The sequence below is a fragment of the Coturnix japonica genome, chromosome 17 (genome assembly GCF_054131305.1).
Source record: "Coturnix japonica strain WE chromosome 17, WE-NBRP24, whole genome shotgun sequence".
NCBI lineage: Eukaryota > Metazoa > Chordata > Aves > Galliformes > Phasianidae > Coturnix > Coturnix japonica.
Genome location: NC_140679.1, coordinates 15767804 through 15791372, shown reverse-complemented (window position 1 = coordinate 15791372; position 23569 = coordinate 15767804). Strand labels below are relative to the sequence as shown.

At 62.8% G+C, this 23569-nt stretch overlaps 1 protein-coding gene across 23 annotated transcripts; it reads left to right on the top strand.

The window, feature by feature from the left end:
- Positions 1-1230: 1230 nt before the first annotated feature.
- On the top strand, positions 1231-23106 carry ADGRB2 (adhesion G protein-coupled receptor B2). 23 transcript variants are annotated; one of them, XM_085518168.1, is made up of 32 exons: positions 1231-1539; positions 7104-7917; positions 10963-11046; positions 11969-12133; positions 12842-13006; positions 13726-13890; positions 14593-14757; positions 14825-14926; positions 15005-15111; positions 15454-15648; positions 15730-15798; positions 15885-15993; positions 16064-16210; positions 16493-16568; positions 16642-16744; positions 16849-16892; positions 17582-17708; positions 17876-17979; positions 18184-18286; positions 18451-18619; positions 18857-18926; positions 19017-19083; positions 19170-19255; positions 19675-19773; positions 20430-20601; positions 20670-20765; positions 20904-20943; positions 21099-21724; positions 21996-22031; positions 22164-22268; positions 22363-22416; positions 22529-23106. In XM_085518168.1, exons 2-32 carry the CDS (start codon positions 7119-7121, stop codon positions 22715-22717), a joined length of 4638 nt encoding a protein of 1545 aa, XP_085374294.1. In that variant the 5' UTR covers positions 1231-1539; positions 7104-7118; the 3' UTR covers positions 22718-23106. The 23 variants fall into 23 exon arrangements, 16 of the variants coding, with proteins under 16 accessions (XP_085374294.1, XP_015739257.2, XP_085374289.1 ...); XM_015883771.3 differs by having other exon boundaries at positions 1232-1539; positions 18469-18619; XR_014935162.1 differs by having other exon boundaries at positions 1267-1539; positions 20530-20601; positions 20908-20943.
- Positions 23107-23569: the final 463 nt, after the last annotated feature.

Here is a 23569-nt window from a genome sequence, read left to right as displayed (position 1 = left end):
GCAGCAAAAAGCAGCTATGGAGAGAGCACCCAGTTGTCCTGGTAACAGTGGGTGCCTCCAGCTCCTGCAGCTTGGGCCCCTTGCAGCACGTGGATCTCTATAGGATGGGTGCTGGGAGCCAGGCTGGGCCATGGCAATGGCACCCAGAGACCCACAGCGCTCACAGGGCACCTGGAGCTGGTGATGGAGAGATCTGGAAGCACATCAAGTGTGCAGCCCCAGTCAGCTGCAGGAGCAAACACCCAGAGTGTGACCTGGAGAGCTGTGTGCTCAGGATCGCCCTTGTGCTCCCATCCGCACTGATGTGTATTTACAGAGACGGGCGGAGAATATCCTCCAGTCATGTCTGAGCCACCACTGCTGCTCCCTGGTGTAACGAGCAGCCCGTGAGCTGCTGTGCTTCCCTTCAGCCTCCACCCAGAGCGTCTGTCTGGGGACCTGGGGTCAGGCAGCAGGAGGCTGCAGGGAAGGGCTGAGGGATGGAGGAGGGAGCTGCTGGGCACAGTGTGGGCACGGCCCTGTGTGCAGCTGCACAGAGCTGGGCTGGATGCTGCCAGCAGCGCTGGGTGATGGGATGGGGCTGGGTCAGTGCTTGGTGGGCACAGTGCTGCTCTCAGACCCCCATGGGCCATTGTGGTGTTGAGATTCACAGAGCCAGGGGGGCACACAGACCTGCACCTCCTGCATGTGCAGCGCTGCAGCTCTGCAGCTCCCTGCCATCCTCATGCAGGACGTCCTCGTGCCACACACACTTGTTCTACATCTGTGCAAGCACAGTGTGCACCGAGCACACTGCTCACCTGCCGAGGTGCTCCCTGCAACACACTCCCTGCAGGTCGTGCTCACGCTGAGCTCTGCACACACGTGCAACACATCTGCTGCACAAGCACCCTGCACACCCCCACGCAGCAGCGTGCTGAGCACCCAGCTGTGCACACTCATGCACACAACCCACGCCGGTGCTCTCACAACCCCAACCCACGCGTGTGCACGCTGCAACCCGCGTCTGTGCGTGCACAGAGCGCTCCCCACCTGTGCACACTGCACATCATCGCACACTCCCGCTTTGCACAACAACCGTTTGCACATGTGCACAACCCACCCCCCAAGCTCCGCGTGCACGCGCACCCCCCCCCCCTCCACCCCCGCACTCTCTGCACCATCCCATCGGCCGCCCCCTCCCCTTCCAGCGCCCATAGGGGGGGACACCCCCTCCTCCCCCCCTCCCCTTCCCCTCCTCCCACCGCCCTCGTTCTCCTTAAGGCGGCGGCGGTGCCGCGCACTCCGCCATGCCCGCTGCTGTCACACCGCCCCGCATGCAGCAAGTGCCCGAGCCGTGCGCGTCGCCGCGTTCCTCCTCCAGCACGGCCGGGGCCCGGCGCTCCGCGTTCCCGCTGCCGGCCCTGCGCGCCGCCGCTTCCTTCTCCGCGCTCCCCCGGGCGCTCCCGGGCACCGGCAGCCGCCGCCGCCGCTCGGGGATGGCCATCCCGATCTACGCCGCGCCGCGCCGGGGCTCCACGCGCTGCTGACGGAGCGCAGGTAAGGGCGGCACCGAGAGCCCCCCCATCACCCCCCCGCTGCACCGAACCCCCCATCCCGGAGCACCGACCCCCATCCCGGTGCACCGACACCCTCTTTCCCGGTGCTCCTTCCCCCCCCCCTCCCGGTGCGCCGAAGCCGTTCGCTCCGTCTCGCCCCGCTGTGCTCATCCATCCCCGGGTTGCGGTGCGCTCGGTGGGGGCGGCAGCTCTGCGGGCTGCGGTTCCCGTTCTGCCGCTTGGCTCAGCCCCCGCTCCGCCGCGCTGCGGGAGCTCCGGCCCCGGGGAACTTTCCCGCACCGGCTCCGGGTTGCGGTGCCCACGAGGCGGCCCCGGCCCTGCTGGAAGTTCCGGGGCTGCGGCGCTCGGTTGGCACCGGGCATGTCCGGGGTGCGGGTCCACAGCGCTGCCCCTACGGCACAGACGGTGCCCACGCGTGGGTGGGCGCTGCGTGGCACTGAGGCATCGCATCCGTGGGGGTTCGGTTGGTTGAGTGTTGTCCTCGTCAGCCCCGGTGTGGGCACACGCGTGCTGCCAGCCTGGCACCCGTGGGTGTGTGGCGTGTGCCTGTCCCCACGCCGGCACCGCGGTGAATGGGCAGCGTGGGCACCGTGTTGGCACCGCACCAGGGACAGCGTGCGGCCCTCCCTGCGCCGGGAGCTGTGTGGTCAGGGGGTGCACAGAGCCCCCAGTGCAGTGCTATGGGGTGAGCGGTGCCTGGGGAGCGTGGGCACGCGGTGAGGGCACACACGTGGGCATCGAGAGTGTGCTGGCATGGGCACGTGCAGTGTGCAGGTGGCAGGAGGAACTGGGGGAGAAAGGGGGAGATCCTTCCCTTCCCTTCCCTTCCCTTCCCTTCCCTTCCCTTCCCTTCCCTTCCCTTCCCTTCCCTTCCCTTCCCTTCCCTTCCCTTCCCTTCCCTTCCCTTCCCTTCCCTTCCCTTCCCTTCCCTTCCCTTCCCTTCCCTTCCCTTCCCTTCCCTTCCCTTCCCTTCCCTTCCCTGGGGACCTATGGGCTCAGAGATGTGCAGATGGAACGATGCCACATGTGTCCCTGTGTCACTTGTTGAAGCTCCGGGAGGATCTGTGCAGCCCCATTCTGGCAGTGTGTGCTGTAACTCGCGGTGTGTGAGCAGCCCTTTGCTTTTCTAGGTCATGGCACTGCTGCCTGTGCTGGATGGCGCCTGGCACTGCTGACGTGGGGATTTGGCCCCAAGGAGTTGGCCCTGGGGTGGCCAAGCTGTGCAGTGCTGAGCATCTGGCTGTGGTTTTGGGGGGTGATGCTGATAGACTGGGTGCATGGTGCTGAGTGATGCTCTGGGAGTGCACTGGGGGCTGATCCCTGCCCTGCGATGGCTCGGTTTGGAGCCAGGCTATGGGGAGCCAGTGTTGGTGCTCATGTGGTCCCAGCACGGAGGAGGTGGGGAGGAGCGGGGCGGCCTCGGCTGTCGTCACTGTCACTGTGGCTCTCGCTTGGCTGCCCCTTGGCAGCCCTCATCGGGTTGCTCAGAGCCCCATTCCCCAGTGGGGTTTGGCACCGCCGACACTGGAAGCAGCTGCGAGGCAGCGTCAGCCCCTCTGTGCTGGAGCCTGGCAGCGGTTCCTCCTGGAGGCCTCTCCTTCCCACACACCGCTTTTGATCTAAGGAGTTCGCCAGGAGCTGGGATGCTACAAACCTCAGTCTGAGCTGGAGAGAAAATGGACACGGAGCTGTGGGTGCTGCCATCATCGCCTGCATCCAGGCTGGTTCTGCATGGAGCTGTGGGAATAGATGGGTTTTTCTTCACCTGGGCTGTCCCCATTGCTGCTGAGTGACGGATGTGGGGCAGGACAGCCCCGTCCCCACAGGCTCCCTGTGCTTTCCCTGCCCCACAGGAGGGGATGAAGCAGCCCCTCACTCGGATGGACACACGGACCTTTTGGGACCTGCCTGCTTTGACGCCTCAATGCTTCTCCAAGGGAATTTGGACCAAGGCCCTGCAAATTCACTTCCTACCACACTGCCATCCTCTAATGGGGACAAAGCTGGCCTGGAGCCACCCGACTCGGTTGCCAAACATCAAGGCTCCGTCTTTCCTCTGTGCTTGCGGGGGCCACCGCGTCCCTCTGCTCTCAGCCCATCTATTCATTCTCAGTGTCTGCTGAGAGCAGGATGGATCCGAGCCTTTCTCCTCCCCACAGAGCAGCACCTTGGAGGCTTCTGACACATCCAGCTCCAGATGAGACCAGGGGCTACTGAACCTCCCCCCCACATCATGCATCCACTTACAGCTGCTGCCTGAAGGTCTGGAGCCCCAATTTGTGACCTCCTGGAGCCCCCACCCCTTTATTTGTGGGGGGGCAGGAGGGGTCTGTGCAGTAAGAGCAGCATTCAGTGGCATTCGGATGGCAGAGGGAGCAGCCCAGTGCCGGACTGGGGGGACCCCATTGCTAATAGGGTGTGTGTGTGCACCATCCATAGCAGAGCGTAATCCCTAATCCCGGTGGAGATCCCACCCCGCCGTCTCCTGGCCTTGCTTCTGGAGCGGAGTTTTACCAACAGCAGTTAAGTAGAATAAATAAAAAGGCCTGTGCTTGCCAGTGGTAGCGCGGCGCGGCCACTCATTGGCAAAGCGGCCCCATTAATTACGGCTCCGCGTCGCTGCCAGCCTGCGTGCTTCAGGAACGGCCGTGGCAGCGAGCGGGGGGGAGGGGGCAAAGGGGGAGAGGGGGCAAAGGGGGAGAGGGGCGGCAATGGGGGTAGGATGGGGGGTGGGCTGCAAAGCGGACCCCGCACTGAGCGCACACGTGTCTGTGTTTGCGGCAGCTCCAGCACGCACATGGCTGTGCACATGCATGCTGTGCGGTCCGGGGGCCGCGGGGGGGGGCTGCACTCTCGGTGCCCCCCTCTTTCATCTGGCAGAGCTCGGAGCGTTAAACAGGGATGGAGAGGCAGCAGGAGGTGAGAGCGGGGGCGGCTCTGCGGCTCCTGCTGCCTTTGAAGATCCCGGGAGTGGGAAACGGGCGGCTCACCTCGTGGGGATGAGCTCGGCAGGGAGCTTTGTTGGCCGGTGGTCAGCGCTGGGCAGCGGGGATGGGATGGGATGGGATGGGATGGGATGGGATGGGATGGGATGGGATGGAGATGGGATGGGATGGGATGGGATGGGATGGGATGGGATGGGATGGGATGGGATGGGATGGGATGGGATGGAGATGCAGCCGTCCTGCTGCCACCCACCGTCCCACTCCTCCTGCCGGTGCTTTGCAGCCCGATGTCCCACTGTCTGGTGTTGCCCCATGCCCTGCCCTGCTCCCCCAGTCCCACGTGCGTCTCATTCAGCCTATTAACAGAACACTGCCTGGCTAAAAAGCGTGTCACCTAAACCCCAAATCTCCTTTACTTCGCTATTAATCGTTTCGCTGATTATTACTGCCAGCTGGGTTTGGTGGCGCCCGTTTATCACTTCTGGGCTGGTGTCTTTGTTTCTGCCATTGCGTGGCACAGAGAAACCTCTGCTCCCAGCACCGAGGCTGCACGCCGGGCTGGTGGAGCTGTGTGGGGTCCCCCAAGGAGCCATCATTAATGTGAAGATCTTTGGGGATACAGCCTTAAAGCACAGCTGGGGTGTCGTGGTGCCGGGTGGTGCCTCCTCCTGCTGCTGGAGCCTGGAGCAATGCAGGATGCTGGCAGCAGTGGAGAGATGTGGGATCCTGGTGGTGATGATGGAGGGATGTGGGATTCCGGTGGTGATGGAGGGATGTGGGATCCCGGTGGTGATGGAGTGCTGCCCACGGAGCCGCTGCTCCTCCCTTTGTGGCACAGCGCTGTCATTTCCATGCAGTGGTTTCCCGGCTCTGTAATGGCTCTTTAAAAGCTTTAATTAAAAACCCAGCCCTCCCCTCAGCCCGGGAGGGGAACAAAGGGAGATGAGAGGGGCTGGAGCAGGCTGCAGTGTTCCAGCAGTGCCAGCAATGCCAGCAGTGCCAGCAGCGGCTCCCACAGCCCTGTGAGGTGCTGGGATGCAGCAAATCTTTGGGGGGCAGCGGGGACCCCCCCTGGCCCACAGCTCCCAGCATGGTGAGCTGTGTGCTGGGCTCTCCCCTGCACGAGGGATGGGGCAGTTTTGGAGCACTGGGATGGCAGTGCTGCATGGTGCGATGTCCCCATGGTGGCGGTGCCAGGTAGGGCTGGTGACAGCCTCCATGTCCCCGAGCTGCTCTGCAGCACCGTGTCCCCGCGGGTCACTCGGTGCCCCAGCTGTTCAATATCTTCTCGGGCTCAGCGTGCGGCCCAATGAAATATTTTCACTGCAGCAGCAGCAGCACTCGCTGCAGGGAGCGGGGCTGGTGCTTAACAAGGCCGTCGGCAGCGGCTGTGTGTTGGTGCTGGGAGCATCCTGGCTGTGCTGCAGGGATGGGGTGTGGGATGCTCCTGCAGGGCAGCGAGGTTGGGATGTGGGGAGCTGGGCGGGTTGTGCTGGCTGTGGGGCTGCAGCGTTCCCTGCTCGCTGCTGCCGGCTGAGGGAAGCAAGCACCATCTTGTGTCCCTGCCAGGCTGCGGGAGCCCCGCGCTCAGCTCGCTGCAGAGTGGAGTGTGTCCCCATCTGACCTCTTCCTCCCCTTCCTCCTCCTCCTCCTCCTTGCCAGCCCTAGAGCTGCACATGGTGGGATCCTCCAGGGGACCCGGTGTCCCTGATGGTGTCTGTAATGCCTGCCGAGCTCTGGCAGGAGCACGGTGCAGCTCGCTGCTTGTGGGGTCTCCTGTTGAATGGGGCTGGAGCAAAGCAGTGCTTCTGTTCATCATCCCCCCCCCATTTTACTCCTCGGGGTCCCACCTCCATCCTGCCCAAGCGCTGCCCGCCGTGCCTTCCTCCCCGCACACGTGCTGCCAGCACTGAGCCCCTGTGCCTGTTGCATGTGAGCTGGATTATTTTTAGCTCCCTAATGTGCCCTGCACCGCTTCAGCGCAGCCTCAGCCGCAGCTCAGGCTCCTGCCCTGTGCAAGGGATGCCCAGCTGCCAGCAATAAGGGCAGGATTTGGAACATGGAAGAGACTGAGGGCAAAGGGGAACCTCCTGACCCATTTGTCCCCTTGCCCCACAGAGAGGTGCTGATGAGCCTTTGGTGCCCTTGGCCACTGTAAAGCTGCACTTCGCTCCTGCTTAAAAAGGCCACTGTGTGCATTATTTTGTTAATGAGTAATTAAAAAGCCATCCACAACGATGCTCTGCATACTTGGTGTGATTCCCAAGAAATAGGTGTTGGAATGATAGCTCACCCAGTGCTGGGGTCTCAGTGTGGGAGCTGGGGATGCCATGACTCTGGGGTGTCCCCCTGAGCTGAGGGTTATGGGAGGGCTGCAGGATGATGCTGTGCCTGCTGGGCAGGGCTGTGGGGTGGATCCGTGCAGAGGTCATCAGACTCAGTGATGGGACAGCACTGGGTGAACACTGTCCCCTGGGGGCTGAGGACACCCCATGTGCTGACCCCCCCACTGCACCAGCTCCGCACCCCTGGTGCAGCTCCCGGTGAGCATCCATCTGCCTGCCCATTTGTCTTATCCATCCATCCATCTCTCCCACAGGGCAAATGCCATAGGATGACCGCTGCTGGTCCCCTCTTACTGGCTGTGATATCGTCTGTCCTGTGGCTCACGCGGGGCTTTGACCCGGCTCCCAGCGCCTGCTCCGCTCTGGCCTCTGGTGTCCTCTACGGCTCCTTCTCTCTCAAGGACCTCTTTCCCACCATCTCCTCCGGCTGCTCCTGGACCCTGGAGAACCCCGACCCCACCAAATACTCTCTGTATCTCCGCTTCAACCGTGAGGAGCAGGTTTGCACCCACTTCTCGCCCATGGTGCTGCCGCTCGACCATTACTTGGCCAACTACACCTGTGAGCCGCGCACGGAGCCCGCCAGCCCCCCACCCTCCCCACACCCAGAGGAAGAAGAGGAGGAGGAGGAAGGGGAGGAAGCCGAGCTGGAGCTGTGCGAGGCCGCGGGGCCCTTCACCTTCCTGCACTTCGACAAGAACTTTGTGCAGCTGTGCCTGGCAGCGGAACCTGAGGCTGCCCCGCGCCTGCTGGCCCCGCAAGCGCTGGAGTTCCGTTTTGTGGAGGTGCTGCTCATCAACAACAACAACTCCAGCCAGTTCACCTGCAGCGTGCTGTGCCGCTGGCTGGAGGAGTGCTTGCAAGCCCCTGGAGCCCGGCGCTGTGGCCTGACCCATGCGGGTTGCAGCTGCCAAGCAGAGACCCCCCCAGCACCCCGGCACAACGGCACGCGGCACCCCACCACCCGCACGCCCGCCCCACCACCCGCTGCCACCCCCCAGTGCTGCCCCCAACCTGAGCTGCATTCTGCCAGTGGCAATGAGTTCGAGCTGCCTGAGATCCCACACGGTGAGTGGGGTGGGATGGGGGTGGCGGGATGGGGCTGGGGTCTGGAGTGAGGACAGTGCAGAGGGTGAGTATTGTTCATGTGCCATGGATGGATCCTGACCATGCATGCTGCTTGGGAATAGAAGTGCAAATCCACATCTGGGTGTGGAGCAGGGAAATGTGCAAAGGATGGATGCTCATGCGGGGGATACAAAATGGGCACTGCACTGAGCAGGGACACCACGCAAGGGGTAAATCCTGCTGTATATGCTCCATGAGACAGGAGGGTGCACACCGTGTGCTGCACATGGAGCTGAGAACCCCTACAAGGCGTAAATCCCTCCCTCACCCGCTCCCAGCACCGGGTGCATCTTTCTGAGCCACACTCCGAGCTCCCATTGCTGCAGCTCGCTCTGCCCAGCCCAGCCCCTGCGCTTTGCCACGGCTCTTTGAGCACAGCCTGTGCAGCCCCAGGGCCTCGCTCTCCTCCTGCGTGGCTGCGCTGCTGCTCGCCTGACCGCGAGCCCGGAGCAGGAACGCTGTCACTCTGCATTGGTGCAGACGTGGAAAACAATTTGCAGGTAAAATGACCCTTTCCCACGGCAAATTACCCTTGACTGCTGCAGCCCGTGCTCTTGTTATTCCAGGCAGGATGGCACGGCCGGGCTGTTAACCAGGCGCAGCGAAGCCATTTGCTCAGGTCTGAATTGCGGCAACAAATTGCAAGCAAAGCAGCCGTGCCCCCCCCCCCTGCCCTGAGCAATGGGGCCAGGCTGCTGAGGGGCCGCCCGCTCCCTTTGCACGTGGTGCTTTGGGAGCACATCTGGCCAGATGTTCCCCTGTGCCAGCCCCAGGCGATGCAATGAGGAGCTTAGCTGCTCGCACTCTTTATCCAGGGCACCGCTGCTCCCAGCAGATTAGGTGGTGGCGATGGGCTGTATGTATATATATAATTTCATTGGGCTTTAGCATTTATTTCAGGAGCTAAATGTCATTATGGGCAGATCCCCCAAATAAATCCCCGGTCCGTTTCAGCTGCGTGGCTATAAATCGCCTCATCCTGAGGGGAGCTCCTTGATCTGATTTTTTTTCTTCTCCCTCCTTTCTCTCCCCACTTTAAATGCAACTCTGCATGGGAGGATTAAGAGCTCAGTGCCGGCTCCAGGTGCCATCTCATTGCACTGCATCCCCGTGCACACCGGGCGCTCACGTGTGTCACTGTGCCCGGAGCACAGAGCATCCTTCATGGCAGCGAGGGGTGCTCCCACCTGGCCTCCCCTGCGCCCCCCGGGGGGAGAATGGGCTCCTTTCAGGGCAGCAGTGGGGCTGGGGCTGAATGGCGCCTGTGAGCAGAGCTTGGCGGGTGCCCAGCACTGATCTCACCGGCTCTCCTCCGCCGAGAGCCGCAGCCGCTCGGGGCTGGCATTGGACCAGCAGCTCTTGGGGCCTCCCCGTTCCCAGCCACGGTGGTGCCATGGGGTCCCCGTCCCCAGCGCTGCCCCCTTAACACCGTGGGAGCCAAAGAGATGCAGCTCCATTCCCAGCTGTGATGGTGCCATGGAGTCCCCATCCCCAGCACCATCCCCTGTGCACCACATACCCAAAGGGATGCAGCCCCTGGAGCGCAGCATCGTGTGGGTGCACAGTTCATGCAGGCAAAACTCCCCCACCTGTGACTGCATGTGTCACAGCTGTGCTGTCCATGTTCCTGCCACTGTGGTCTCAGCCCTCCAGCTGTGCAGCTTATGGGGCCGCAGTGCCCTGCCCACTGAAACCACCGCCCCGCAGCAGCCACCACCACAGCAGTGATAATGGGATGGGGCTGTGGGCTCCCAACCTGCTTGAACCCCCCCCACCATGGGGGGATGAACTGAAGGACCCTCCTGTTGCAGCTGTGATGTTATGGGGAATCCCAGGTCAGGTGCTATGGGGGCAGCAGGAGCTGGGCATGGCTGAGGGCAGAGCCCTGCAGTGAGGACTGGGGATTTAGTGCTCTCCAAAGGAAATTGAATTTGGTGTCTCTGTCGAACACAGCTGGGCAGAGCGCACTCGTATATCCTCAGGATTTATGGCTTCCCCATGCTCTCACGGGGATGTGTGTGATTGTGCCGCGCTGTTCTCAGGGCCGGGTGGCCCTATGGATGAGCAGCACCTGGTGGTCCTGTATCCCCACGGTGCACACAGATGGGGGCTGCATCCCAGCACAGGGCAGAGCCAGGCAGGGTCACACCGAGCTGAAGGCGAGTCGGTAAATCTGAGTCTGTTTTGTGACACTGCTAAGTGTCAGCGCAGGAGGTGCTCCCCGCCTGTGGCTGTATATCACCTGTGTGCATCACACTTGGAGCACGGCTGGGAGCTCCACGTCCCCATGTCACCTCCCGTCCATCCCGTGGGGATGTTGCTGTGCTGAGGCAGTCAAGCCATCCCAGCTGGCATGGCAATGGGGTGCCATGGGGCTCTGTGTGCCACCTGCACCCAGCTCTGCCCAGGAACATGAGCAGCACCTCCATCCCAATGGCACCGCATCGTTCCCACTGCCTGGATCTGATCAGGGTGTGGGGACACAGTGGGGTCCCAGGAGGGTCTGGATGGGGAGATGGGGGGTAGTGCTGCCCCTGTGCCTCTCTGCTGAGCCCTCTGTGTGCCAGTTAATTTCACGCCAAATGCTCTTGATGGATCTCTTGTTATTTTTCGTGAGCTGAGCCATAAATTTGTGCCACCTCACTGCAGCAATCTGTTCGGTGGGGAAAGGGGAGCAACCACTGCTCGCTGCCATTTGGGTGCCCAGGGGTGCACTGGGGACATCAGTGCCCCGGGATGCATGGACTGATTTCAGCCCTCATGACCATAACACAAAGGCTGGCAGAGGTGTGTTGTGTTTTTGAGCTCTGGGTGTGCTCAGCCATCTGTGGCCCTCAGGAAGCTACACAGCACTCAGCACAGGGCTGGGCATCCTCATCCCACATCACAGTGTCCCCACATCCCCATGCCCATCCCCATATTATGCTGTCCCCACAGCATCCCATCCCCCTGCCTGTCCCTCACTGCAGCCCTTCTCTCTTCCAGGCAATGCTGTTGAGGAGAACCAGAAGGTGAAGACACAGTGGCCACGGTCGGCAGATGAGCCGGGGGTGTACATGGCCCAGACAGGTAGGGGTGCTGTGCAGCACTGTGCTGGCTGATGCAGACGGAGTGACTTCCTTTGCTTCCAGCCCACAGACTGACTTCATTTGTTCCATTTATACATTTTCTCTGCGCCTTCCTCCGAGGGTTGGAAAGCACAAAAAAAAAAAAAGGAAAGAAAGAAAGAAAAATCTATTAATTGTTTCGTTCAAATGTATTTATTTGGCAAATTCATCTGGGTAATTGGAGCGCTGCGCTCCCCCCCCCCCCAGCACCTCCTGATTGATGGGTCTGGAGTCGAGTGGGGAGATGGATGGGCCCCAGCACTGCGCTGTGTGCCCGGCATGCAGATCTCCCAGCTCCTACCCCATGGATCTGCTGGGTGCAGCGTGGGGCACAGGAACACCCACTGTGGGGGGCACCCAGCCCCACTGCCAGCCCTGAGTGGGACCCCATGGGGGGTACGGCCCCATCCCCCCATGATGCAGCACCTCTGTGGGAGCAGAGCCTGCCTGCAGCACTAATTGCCCCCTTCAGAGCCCTCCCCCCATGTATTCCTTTTTAATTTAAACTGATGGCCTTTTCTTCTGGCCTGTCCGATAGCTTCAGATGGATCATCAAGCTTCATCAGAGCCGGGTGCTTGCAAATGTCAGCAGTGTAGCTGTGCGGGGAGGGCGGGCGGTGCTGCATGTGCCACAGCTCCCCCAGGGCACCCAGAGCTTGTGTGGGGCTGGGACTCCAAACAGGGTCAGATCTGTGCCAGGGACTCCTAGAGGTGTCCGATCCTGCGCCCTGACCCAGGTTTGGGAGCAGCAGTGCGATGGGGGGGGCTCCTTCACCCCGCTTGCATCCTTGATGTGCTCGCACTCACTGTGCTGCCCATCTCCAACCCCATCCCCAAGGTGTCTGCATGGCTGTCCCCATCCCTCACACCCCATCTCCCCCCAGGGGACCCCGCAGCTGAGGAGTGGTCGCAGTGGAGTGTCTGCTCTCTGACATGCGGGCAGGGCTCCCAGGTACGGACGCGCTCCTGTGTCTCCTCTCCATACGGGACGCTGTGCAGTGGGCTGCTGCGGGAGACACGAACCTGCAACAACACGGCCACCTGCCCAGGTATGGAGCACGGGGGTGGGGGATGGCAAGGGGTGGGGACAGCAGTGTTGTGTGTTTGTGGGAAGGGGGGGAAGCGAGGATGTGGCTTTGTGCAGCTGGTTTCCTTCCCTGTGGCATTGGCTCCTGGGGAGCAGTGCAGTGCGTGTGCCCCATGGTGTGGGGCTGCGGTCAGGAAGCTGCCCACAATGGTTGATCCCAATCTGCACATGGCAGGAGGTGGCCAAGCTGCCCAGTTCTCTGCTATGGATCTTCTGTGGGGCTGCAGGGAGCAATGCAGCTGCAGCAGGCAGGCTGTGCACTGCATGACATGTGGGTGCTCCCCTGGGTGCAGGGGCTGATGGGGACATCTCAGCTCACAGAGCATCCTTTAGGATGCCTAAGGAGTTCGTGGTCTCTGGCTGCTTCCATGAGCTGAGCTCGTGTAATGTGATTTGTACAAGGAAGGGGCTGTGCACATGTTTTGGTGCCAGGGTGAGCGGGCACAGTGTGCACACACCATTGGGAACCCAGCAGGGAGGCTGGAGCCGGGCAGAGAGCCACGTGGCATCACTGCTGCCTGCTTAGGGCCGGTAGGGCACAAAGGTGGGGAAGGTACAGCTGTGCCATGGGGCACAAGGGGTCTGCAATGTCCAGGACCCCTCGGTGCCAGGAGGAGGGGACTCAGCCCAGGGGCCAGGTGTGCCGTGACGGCCTTGTGCTGTGTTGCAGTTCATGGTGCGTGGGAGGACTGGTCCCCGTGGAGCCTGTGCTCGGTGACCTGCGGGCGAGGGGCCAGGACCAGGACGCGGCAGTGTGTGGCCCCGCAGCACGGAGGGAAAGCCTGCGAGGGCCCCGAGCTGCAGGCCAAGCCCTGCAGTATCGCGACCTGCCTGGGTCAGTACCACTCCCCTCTCCCCCTGCTCCGTGTCCCCAGCCCTGGTACAGCCAGGAAAAGAGCTGAGGGCGAGGGCTGTGCTCCCAGTGCAGGGGCTGCAGTGATGCGAGGTTGATGCATTGCAGCCATGGGGACATGGGACAGCGTGGGGACACAGGGGTGCGTCCCACGCAGGGGTCCCCATGGAGAGCCAGCCGTGCTGCAGGGCCCAGAGCCCCCACCTCAGGCATGAGGAGCCATCCTGGAGTGTGATGGCACCTGGGGTGGCACGGGGACATCGTGGGGCACCAAGGAGGTGCTGAGGGCAGCGAAGGGATCTGGCTGTTTGTGTTTGCCCAGATGCTGTTGGGACTGTGGGCTGCAGGGACACCCCATGTGATGCAGGAGGAGTGTGAGGTGCACAGAGTGCACCCAACATCCCCGCCATGCAGGGCTGCATCACTGCTGCACACTGTGGCTTTTATCACTCAGAGTGTTGGAGTTCGTGGTGCAGAGCTGGGGCGTTGCTGTGCTGTAGCAGCAGTGCTGTGTGGTCAGGGTCAGTCCTGCTGACCAGACCCGGCTCATATAATAGCTCAGTGCTGCCAGCTCAGTGTTGGCACACGGAGCAGCACGTCGCTAGGTTGGACCCGTTGCACACAAAGCGCGGTGCGGGTGGTGGGCAGCGGGGCTGGCACTGTGTGGGCACTGACCCATTTCTCTCTCTCTGTCCCTGCAGTGGAAGGGCAGTGGTTGGAGTGGGGCGCCTGGAGCCGCTGCTCTGTCACCTGCGCCAACGGCACCCAGCAGCGCACGCGGAAATGCAGCGTCTCAGCCCATGGCTGGGCAGAGTGCAGGGGGGCCCACGCTGACGCCCGCGAGTGCTCCAACCCCGTGTGTCCCAGTAAGGCTCTGTGTGCTTGGGAGGGTCTGGGAGGGATGTGGCATGATTCTGCCTTAATGCTGCTGCGCATCGCTGTTGGTGTCGTGAATCTGCTGGCATGCTTGTGGGGTCACCACTGTGGATGTGGGTGCATGGGGAGTGTGACCAGAGCACAGTGCTGGGGTGCAGCAGCCACCCACCTTGCACTGGTTGCTCCCTCCAGATGTGTCCTGGCTGGAGGAGATGTCTCTGTGCTGTGCATCCTTGCACCGTGCTGAGTACCCATTGGTACCTGATGGCTGCATGTCCTGGTGCACAGGGCACTATGGTGGGACCAAGATCTCACCCTGTCCCACAGGGTCCTGGGAATCAGGAATAGGGACCTGGGACTAAAGGGTGTTTCCTGCCCTCCACCTGTCCTTCATCTCCTCCTGCATCAGCTGCAGGTGTGGAGGGAGGTGGGTGTAGGGTGAGGTGGGACTGCAACGCACCTGGGTGCCCCTGGGCTGCCAGCAGCAAGCAGTGGGGCTCTAGGGTGGGGTTGTTTCTTTTGTTAGAAAGAGGTTTAAGTTATTGATTCTGGACATTGAACACCCCACGGGGCTTTCAGTCAGCAGTGCAGCACCAGCCCTGCCCTGTCCCCATCCCCATCCCTACATGGCACTGGGTGTTGCTTGCCATGCTCAGCAGCCCGGGGACCCCACGGTGTCCCTGTCCCCACAGCTGACAGCAAGTGGGGCCCCTGGAACCACTGGAGCCTCTGCTCCAAGACGTGCGACACGGGCTGGCAGCGCCGCTTCCGCATGTGTGAGGGCACCGGCGTGCAGGGCTACCCCTGCGAGGGCACGGGCGAGGAGGTGAAGACCTGCAATGAGAAGAAGTGCCCAGGTACGGGGCAGCCCCCAGCGCCCGCCCAAAGCCCGGGGCTGTGTCTGACTGCCTTCCTTCCCCACAGCCTACCACGAGATGTGCAAGGATGAGTACGTCATGCTGATGACCTGGAAGAAAACCGCTGCGGGGGACATCATCTACAACAAGTGTCCCCCCAATGCCACAGGTGAGGGGTGTGGGGTGAGCATCCCCCCCAGCCCTGGGGCTGCTTCCATTGAGCCCCCAGCCCTTGTTTCCCCTGCAGGGTCCGCCAGCCGCCGGTGCCTGCTGAACCCCCACGGGGTCGCATACTGGGGTGTGCCCAGCTTCGCCCGCTGCATCTCCCACGAGTACCGATACTTACATCTCTCAGTAGGTGCACGCTCCGTCCCCTGTCCCTGTGGGTCCTCAGCCCCTGTCCCCATGCAGGGTGGGGGTCCCCCTAGCACTCTTCCTGCTCCTCAGGGAGGTTATTTCACTGCCCTGTGGGTAACCATGTAGGGAAACTGAGGCAGGATGGGGAAGGAGGTCACCATCCTGCAGCCAGGAGATCCCACGCTCACTGTGTCCTCACAAAGTGACTCTTGGGATGTAAAGACCCTCTGACCCCCCTTTTCCTGCTGCTTCCATAATTAGTCTGATTAGTTCTGGGTATGGCGAGGGATGGTGGCACGGTGCTGCCCACCAGGTGACACCTCCCTCCCCCTGATCCAGCTGCGGGAGCACCTGGCCAAGGGGCAGCGAGTGCTGGCTGGGGAGGGCATGTCGCAGGTGGTGCGCAGCCTGCTGGAGCTGATGGCCCGCAAGACCTACTACAGTGGGGACCTGCTCTTCTCCGTGGAGATCCTGCGCAACGTCACCGACACCTTCAAGAGGGCCACCTACATCCCATCCTCCGAGGACGTGCAGGTAGTGGGATGAGGACACGCGGGACACTGTGGGGAGGTGCTGGTGGTCCGTCCCCAGCGCCGCTGAGCCCCGTCCCCGCAGCGCTTCTTCCAGGTGGTGAGTTACATGGTGGATGCGGAGAACAGGGACAAGTGGGAGGATGCGCAGCAGGTGAGCGGTGTGCCCCCATGATATCCCCATGGTGCCCCTGTGGTGTCCCATGGGGGGACATACCCTGAGCTGCCCACTGCCCGCAGGTCTCTCCTGGCTCCGTGCACCTGATGAAGGTGGTGGAGGACTTCATCCACCTGGTGGGGGATGCTCTGAAGGCGTTCCAGAGCTCGCTCATCGTCACCGACAACCTGGGTGAGCGGTGGGGGGGCGGGTGGGGGTCCTGGGGTGGAGGTCCCGGGGGTGACACCCGCTGTGCCCGCAGTGATCAGCATCCAGCGGGAGCCCGTCTCTGCCGTGTCCAGCGACATCAACTTCCCCATGAAGGGCCGCCGGGGCATGAAGGACTGGGCACGCAGCTCTGAGGACAAGCTCTTCATCCCCAGGGAGGTGCTGAGCCTCGCCTCCGCCGGTACGGGGCTGGGAATGGGAGTGAGTGTGCACTCGTGTGAGTGTATGATAGTGCACATCTGGGAGTGTGCATGAGTGTGTATGTGTGTGCCGGTGGCGTGTTGCATGCCCATGTGCAGGAGGTCGGTGTGTGCCTGTGCTGCAGGGCTGCGTGTTCCCTCCTGTGTGCCCCAGCAGCTGCGTGTACCCGCTGGGTGCATGTGTGCAAGGTGTGCACACGCGTGTGCCGGGCAATGGCTCTGCACCCCCTGCACTGCAGCACCGCTCTCTGTTCCCCCTTTAGAGCTGGATGAGTCGTCCCACTTTGTCATCGGGGCCGTGCTGTACCGCACGCTGGGACTCATCCTGCCACCCCCCAGGTCAGTGGGGCTGCCCCATGTCCCCCTGCCCCTGTATCCCCCCGTCCCCGCCACAGCTGCCTCCTTCCCACAGGACCCCACTGGCTGTCACCTCCAAAGTGCTGATGGTGACGGTGCGCCCACCCACCAGACCCTCCGAGCCCCTCGTGCTGGTGGAGCTTTCCCACATCATCAATGTGAGTGTCCCCTTGGCCCCTCTCCTTCCCCATCGCTCCGTGCCCCATGTGGGGACGGACACCCCATGGGACCAGGACCAACCAGTCTGTCTGTCTGTCTGCAGGGCACATCCCATCCGCAGTGTGTCAGCTGGGACTACTCGAGGACGTGAGTGGGGCAGAGGGATGGGGTGGGGGGGGAGGTGCTGTGCCCATGGCCCCAATGATCCCACGCTGAGCCCCTCTGGCTGTGGGATAATTTTGCCGGTGTGGATATCGATTTGCTTCAGTGTGATGCTGGAGACAGATGCCTACAGCCTGCCAGATGCAATTTGTTAGCACAGTGCTCACCGCTGTGGCAGGAGAGAGGAAAAGTAGGGCACGGTGAAGGGGGGGCTGCGTTGTGGGGTGAGGGACAGCACCCCCGGGCACCCTGCACCTTGGTGTTCCTGGTGCCAGGAGATCCTCGCTGTGGGGACAGGTGCTGGGGGCTGGTGCTGGCTGGAGGTGTGCTATGGTGACGGCTGTGGGTGTGATGGGTGTGATGGGTCTCAGCCCGGCATGAGGACATGTGTTCCCAGCTGTGCCATAGACCCACAGCTCAGTTCCCTCTGCCCTATGAAAGCAGCACAGCATCCCCATGGGCTCCCCATCCCAGCACTGCCCCTCCCTATGACTCCCCCCCTTAGCCTGGGTGGGATGATGGCAGACTGAGGCTCCAGATCAGCACTTTGTGCCATGCCATGTGCCAGGCACTCACCCTGCAGGGGCGAGCAGAGGGTTAATCTGGAGCTGCGAGGGGCTGTGCGGTGTTTGATCAAATTGCTCTCTCCCTCTTGTGCTTGTCCCATTAATCAGCGATGCTGGCTTGGGAAACTGGGACACGGAGAGCTGCCAAACCCTGGAGACCCTCCCGGCTCACACCAAATGCCAGTGCCGCCGCCTCGCCACCTTCGCCATCCTTGCACAGCTGCCCAGAGACCTGGTAGGGGATGGTGGGTGGGGATGGGGACAGCAGGTGGGGATGGGAGCATTGCAGGGCATGGCCAAGGGGGACCCACCCGCTCAGGGGGTCCCCAGTGGGAGCAGAGGGGTCCAGCAGGGAGCTGCCATCGGGGGGTTGGCTCAGCTTCTCCCTCCTTTTTCCTTCAGGCCATGGACCCCTCAGGCAGCCCATCGGTGCCGCTGATGATCGGCTGCGCTGTGTCCTGCATGGCCCTGCTGACACTGCTGGTGATCTATGCTGCGTTCTGGAGGTGAGCGTCCAGGAGGGTGGGGACAGTGAGGGGATGGGGGTACCCATGGCTTGAGAGGTGGGGAGTGGGGTGGGAAGGGGGGCACAGCGTGAGCTATGGGATCGGTTCAGTGTGATGCCATGCAGGGATGGGGCTGACACTTTGGAGACGTGGTATGGGGAGGTTACAGTCCAACCCCCTGGCACCATCCCTGTCTGCCCCCAGGTTCATCAAGTCAGAGCGCTCCATCATCCTGCTCAACTTCTGCGTCTCCATCCTGGCCTCCAACGTCCTCATCCTGGTGGGACAGTCCCAGATGCTCAGCAAGGTGGGCACAGCGCCGTCCCCCCCATGCGCTGCATCCCACCCCCAGCCCCCAGATTGGATTTGGATTAACTCAATCTCAGGATTAAACGCTTTGTGTGACGGCTTTGGCACAGCCCTCACCACGGGCACAGGATGTTAACCACCACCGTGCCATGTCCGCTGAAGCTCCCCATGTCCCTGCAGGGGGTGTGCACCATGACGGCTGCCTTCCTCCACTTCTTCTTCCTCTCGTCCTTCTGCTGGGTGCTGACAGAAGCCTGGCAGTCCTACCTGGCGGTGATCGGCCGCATCCGGACACGCCTGGTCAGGAAGCGCTTCCTGTGCTTGGGATGGGGTAAGGGCTGGGGGGAACAGAGGGTGGGCACCGTGCACCTTTCCCACTCCCCATGGGGTTGTTGGAGCTCTCATAGGGAATGGAGGCACAGTGGAGAGCAGCGTGGCCCTGCTCTCTGGCTTGTGGTCCCCTAGCTGTGGCCGCAGTCCCTGTCCCCATCCATTGGGGCTGTCATGGAGGGGGTGCCTGGGGGCACAGTGCTGCCTCCCCCAGCTAGGCCCTCCCTTCATCCTCTAGGTTTGCCAGCCCTCGTGGTCGCCGTCTCTGTTGGCTTCACACGGACCAAAGGCTACGGGACGGCGAGCTAGTATGTGGGGATGGGGGGCACATCAGGCTGGGGATGAGGAGTGGGAGGGCCGTCCTCTCCCCACACCCCTGACCCCCCTGGTCCCTACAGCTGCTGGCTCTCACTGGAGGGTGGTCTGCTCTACGCCTTCGTGGGACCCGCAGCTGTCATTGTGCTGGTAGGACAGACCCCCACGGACCCCAGACCCTTCCTGTGTGTCGTGGTGGGCTGTGATGCCCTAATGCCAGCTCTGCTCCCCCCAAGGTGAACATGCTGGTGGGCATCATCGTCTTCAACAAGCTCATGTCCCGCGATGGCATTTCAGATAAGTCCAAAAAGCAGCGAGCTGGGTAAGTGCCCTGCGCCTGGTGGGGCTGTGCAGGGCCGGCGTGGAGCCCCCTGCCCTGCTGTGGGGCTGTGGGCTGTGGGGGCTCATGGGCGTGGGGTGAGCATGGGGCAGCGGTGGGAGGGCTGGAGGAGCCCTTTTGTTGGGGGCAGTGCATGGGGAGGGGGCTGTCTCCCCAGGGAGAGGGGCTGCAGGCCCCCATCGCTGCCGCTTGGCCACCGCTGCAAATCATTAACAGCTGTGCTGCCCCAACTAACCCTCTTTCTCTTTCTTTTTCTCCTTCCATTTGCTTTCTGCCCATGTCTGTCCATCCATCCGTCCATCCATCCCTCCCGCTGTCCCCTTGTCTTGTTGTCCCCGCCTGCCCCCCCCCACGTGGCCCGGTCCTGGCCGCGGGGTGCCGGGGGGGTGGTGGGCACATAGCTCGAAGCCCCCCCCCTGTGGCAGCCTGCTGCTGAAATGCACCAAGTGCGGCGTGGTGTCCAGCGCGGCCATGACCTCCGCCACCGCCAGCAGTGCCATGTTAGTGCCCGCCACGTGCCCGCTGTGCCCCCACCCCGAGCACAGCCTGTACTGGGGTGGGAGGAGGGGGGGGTCGGTATGTGGGGTGGGTGCTGGGGTTGGGAATGGGGTATGGGACAAGGCTGTGTGCTCGGGGCGGCCCCGGGCGCGGGGTTGTGTTCCCCCCCACAGCCATCCCCCCGCATGGCATGGCTTCTGCCGTCACCTCATCGCTGGGGCCGGGGCATGGGGGCTCCGCTCCTCCTGCTTGCAGTATGGGGGTTGGGTTGGGCAGCGTGGGAGCCCTTTCCTGGCACTGAGACCCCAGGTGCTGGTGGGACCCCCATCTACCTGACGTCCCTGTTGCAGGGGGTGCAGCCCCAAAAGGCAGTGCCAAAAACCTCCCTTTTTTCTGTGGGAGGCTGAGGGCCACCCCGCATCCCCCAGCACCCTGCGACTGATGGGGGGGACGATGAGCTCCCATGACCCTCAAATGGGTGATGCCACCAGCACTCACCCAGCACCGGACTGGGGACAATGGGCCAAGAAGAGGGGAGCCAGGGGAGTGCTCGGATGCTGCACGTGTGGGCAGCCCTGGGGGACAGTGAGGGGGGCTCAGGGCTGTGTCAGTGCACCCCAGCGGTGGGCTCACCCCCTGCCCTCTCTCCCTGCCCCAGGGCATCGCTGTGGAGCTCCTGCGTGGTCCTTCCCCTGCTGGCGCTGACCTGGATGTCGGCCGTGCTCGCCATGACCGACCGGCGCTCCATCCTCTTCCAGGTCCTCTTCGCCGTATTCAACTCCGTCCAGGGCTTCGTCATCATCACCGTGCACGGCTTCCTGCGCCGAGAGGTGGGCCGGGGGCGCGGGGGCACCCCACTGCCTGCAGGGGACCCCCATCACCGGCTGTGTCCCCGCAGGTCCAGGACGTGGTGAAGTGTCAGATAGGGGTGTGCAGGAGCGAGGAGAATGAAAACTCGCCCGACTCCTGCAAGAATGGGCAGGTGCAGATCCTGGTGAGCGCGGCAGCGCTGGCGCGGAGCAGGCAGGGACCCCCCTGTGCCCCGCAGGTCCCCAAGATGCATTCACTTCCCCACCTCTCCCTCTCTTCTCTCTTTCTCTTTCCCTTTCCCCCTCTTTCTGTGTTTTTATAGACAGACTTTGAAAAGGACGTTGACCTGGCGTGTCAGACAGGTGAGGGCTCCCCTGTGCCGTGTGCTGGTGTTGGGGATATCACTGCTCCATGCCATGGGGTGGGCATGGTGCTGTTGTGATGCCAGCATGTGGGACCTTGCTCCTTGCCCCCCACCCACTCGGAGGAACCCCTCCAACCTTCTTCCTGCCCGCAGTGCTCTTCAAGGAGGTGAACACTTGCAACCCTGCCACCATCACCGGCACTTTGTCACGCATTTCGCTGGATGGCGACGAGGACCCCAAGCTCAACACCAGCTCGGAGGGCAATTTGGGCTTCTCCAGCCTGCCGGGCAACATCCCCACCGCCAGCATCCTGGTGCAGGTGCCCAAGATGACGCCCAATGTGGTGGCTGGTTTGGAGCTGGGCGAGCCGCCGGCACAGCTGGAGGCACAGGGTCCTGTCTACCTGTGCACCGAGAGCAGCCTACGGCCCCTGGAGTACAGCTGGCTGCGGGCACCGGAGCCACCGAGGGAGAGCGATTATATGGTGCTGCCGCGCCGCAGCCTGCAGCCCTTCCAGCACGAGGAGGGTCCCAGCACTGAGGAAGGGACCCCCCATCCCACTGGGGCAGGAGAGGGGGATTCCTACCCTGGCTTTGTCTCGGTGGAGCACGTCAATGTGAACCTGAGCCAGCCCTATGGAACGGTGAAGCATCCCTATGGGCTGCAGTTCAAGCAGCACCCCACAGTGCGGCAGATCCTGGCGTCGGAGCTGTCGGAGCGCAGCCGCACCATGCCACGCACCGTGCCCGGCTCTGCCATGAAAGTGGGGTCCCTGGAGGTGAGCAAGGAGCAAGGGAAGGGTGCAGGGCTGGGTGTGCTGGGGGATGTGTGTGCGTGGGGAGGGAAGCAGCTGGGAGAGGGTTGGTGAGCGTGCATGTGCACATCTGTGTGTGCCAAGGGCTGCAGTGCTGCCCTGTTCCCATGTTCCTTGCCTAGCACTCGATGTGCTGGGGATGGCTGTGTGGCTCCCGGGGCTCTGCCTTGGCCCACAAAGACCTTTCCCTCTTCTTGTCCCTCTGCTCCCCGCTGCTCTGTGCATCCCCCACCAGAGGAAGAGGTTGCGGTACTCTGACCTGGATTTCGAGGTGAGCAGTGGCAGTGGGCTGTGATGGGATGGGGACCCTCAGTTGTGCCATGTCCCTGCATTGCCTGGTTATGGGCAGCTGTGCACCCATGGGTGTGGGTGTGTGTGCTGAGGGCTCTGCTTTCCCCTACAGAAGGTGATGCACACACGGAAGCGTCACTCCGAGCTCTACCACGAGCTCAACCAGAAGTTCCACACACTGGACCGGTACCGGGCGCCGGCTGCCGGCACCATCAAGGTGAGCTCTGGGCTCCAGTGAGGTGGGACATATGGGGACGTGAGATCTTGTGCTGTGGGGTGGCTGTGGGGCTGAGTGCTGCCTCTTTCTGCAGCGAGAAAAGCGATGGAGCGTCTCATCAGGTGGTGGGGAGAAGAGCGTGGCCACTGTAAGTGCAGGGACTGTGTGGGGACAGGGATACATGGGCATGGGCATGGCTGTGCCCCCTGTGGGGCTGGAGCTGTGCAATGCCACACGCTGCAGCCCCGCTCACCCTGCAGGACACAGCCGGCCCCGATGACCCGCAGCCTCCAGCCGCGCCACCCAAGCCCTGGAGCACATTCAAGGCGATGACTCTGGGCTCACTGCCCAGCGCCCACCGGGACCGCCTGGAGCTGCGCTGTGCAGACTGGGAGGGTCCCTGCGCTGGTCTGGATGCAGCTGATGGGGACTTCCAGACGGAGGTGTGAGCAGGACCAGCTCGGACGCTGCGTCACTCCGTCCTCCTCTCTGCACCTGGGGGGGGTCCCATCCGTCAGAGCCATCCCTGCAGGGGGGGCCGCGCACCCCACACTCACCCACCGATCACTTGCGCACCCACCCGGCCCCCCACCCCGGGCAGGACCGGCCTCCCAGGCCCTGGCATCTCCGTTCTTTTCTACCGGGATGTTTCTTCACGCAGTGCACCGTGTGCACGCGCGCGGCGGCCCCGGGCACCCCACGTACCCCACGCCGGGTGGTGGAACCATGGCCGGGTGCCCTCGCCCCGTGGCCGCCCCCTCCCAGCCGTCCCCACCGTCCCCACCCCACGGGGCAGGTGCTGTCGTTGTTGGAAATAAAAGTTCACTCTCTGTGGTGCCGCCACGTGGTGCTTCGTGTGCCACCGGAGGGGTCTGGGGATGGCACCCCATGGGGACACGTCTGTCCCAGCTCTGCTGTCCCCCATACCGTGGCACAGTGGGAAGGGATTAATGCCCAAGGAATAGGGGGACCCTGTGCTGGAGGTGGCATGGAGAGACCCTCACTTTGACCCCATGGAGGTGTCCAAAGTGCAGAACCCAGTGCCTCTCCAGCAGCTCATTGTTTCCTACTGGTGTGGGACAGCAGTGCTGGGGGGTGACTGCAGGCACAGGAGCTGCACAGAGGCACGTGGGCAGGTTGCAGACCCCCAGAGCTCAGGTCTCTCCCCTGGCCGTCCCTCTGAGCACTGACTGCATGGCTCAGCTCATCCCAGTGCTGACTGGTTTGGGGTTGGGGCTGCAGGCTGGGAGTGAGGCAGTGCTGGGCTGGGGCCAGCTCCAGTTGTGCAACACAAGGGGACC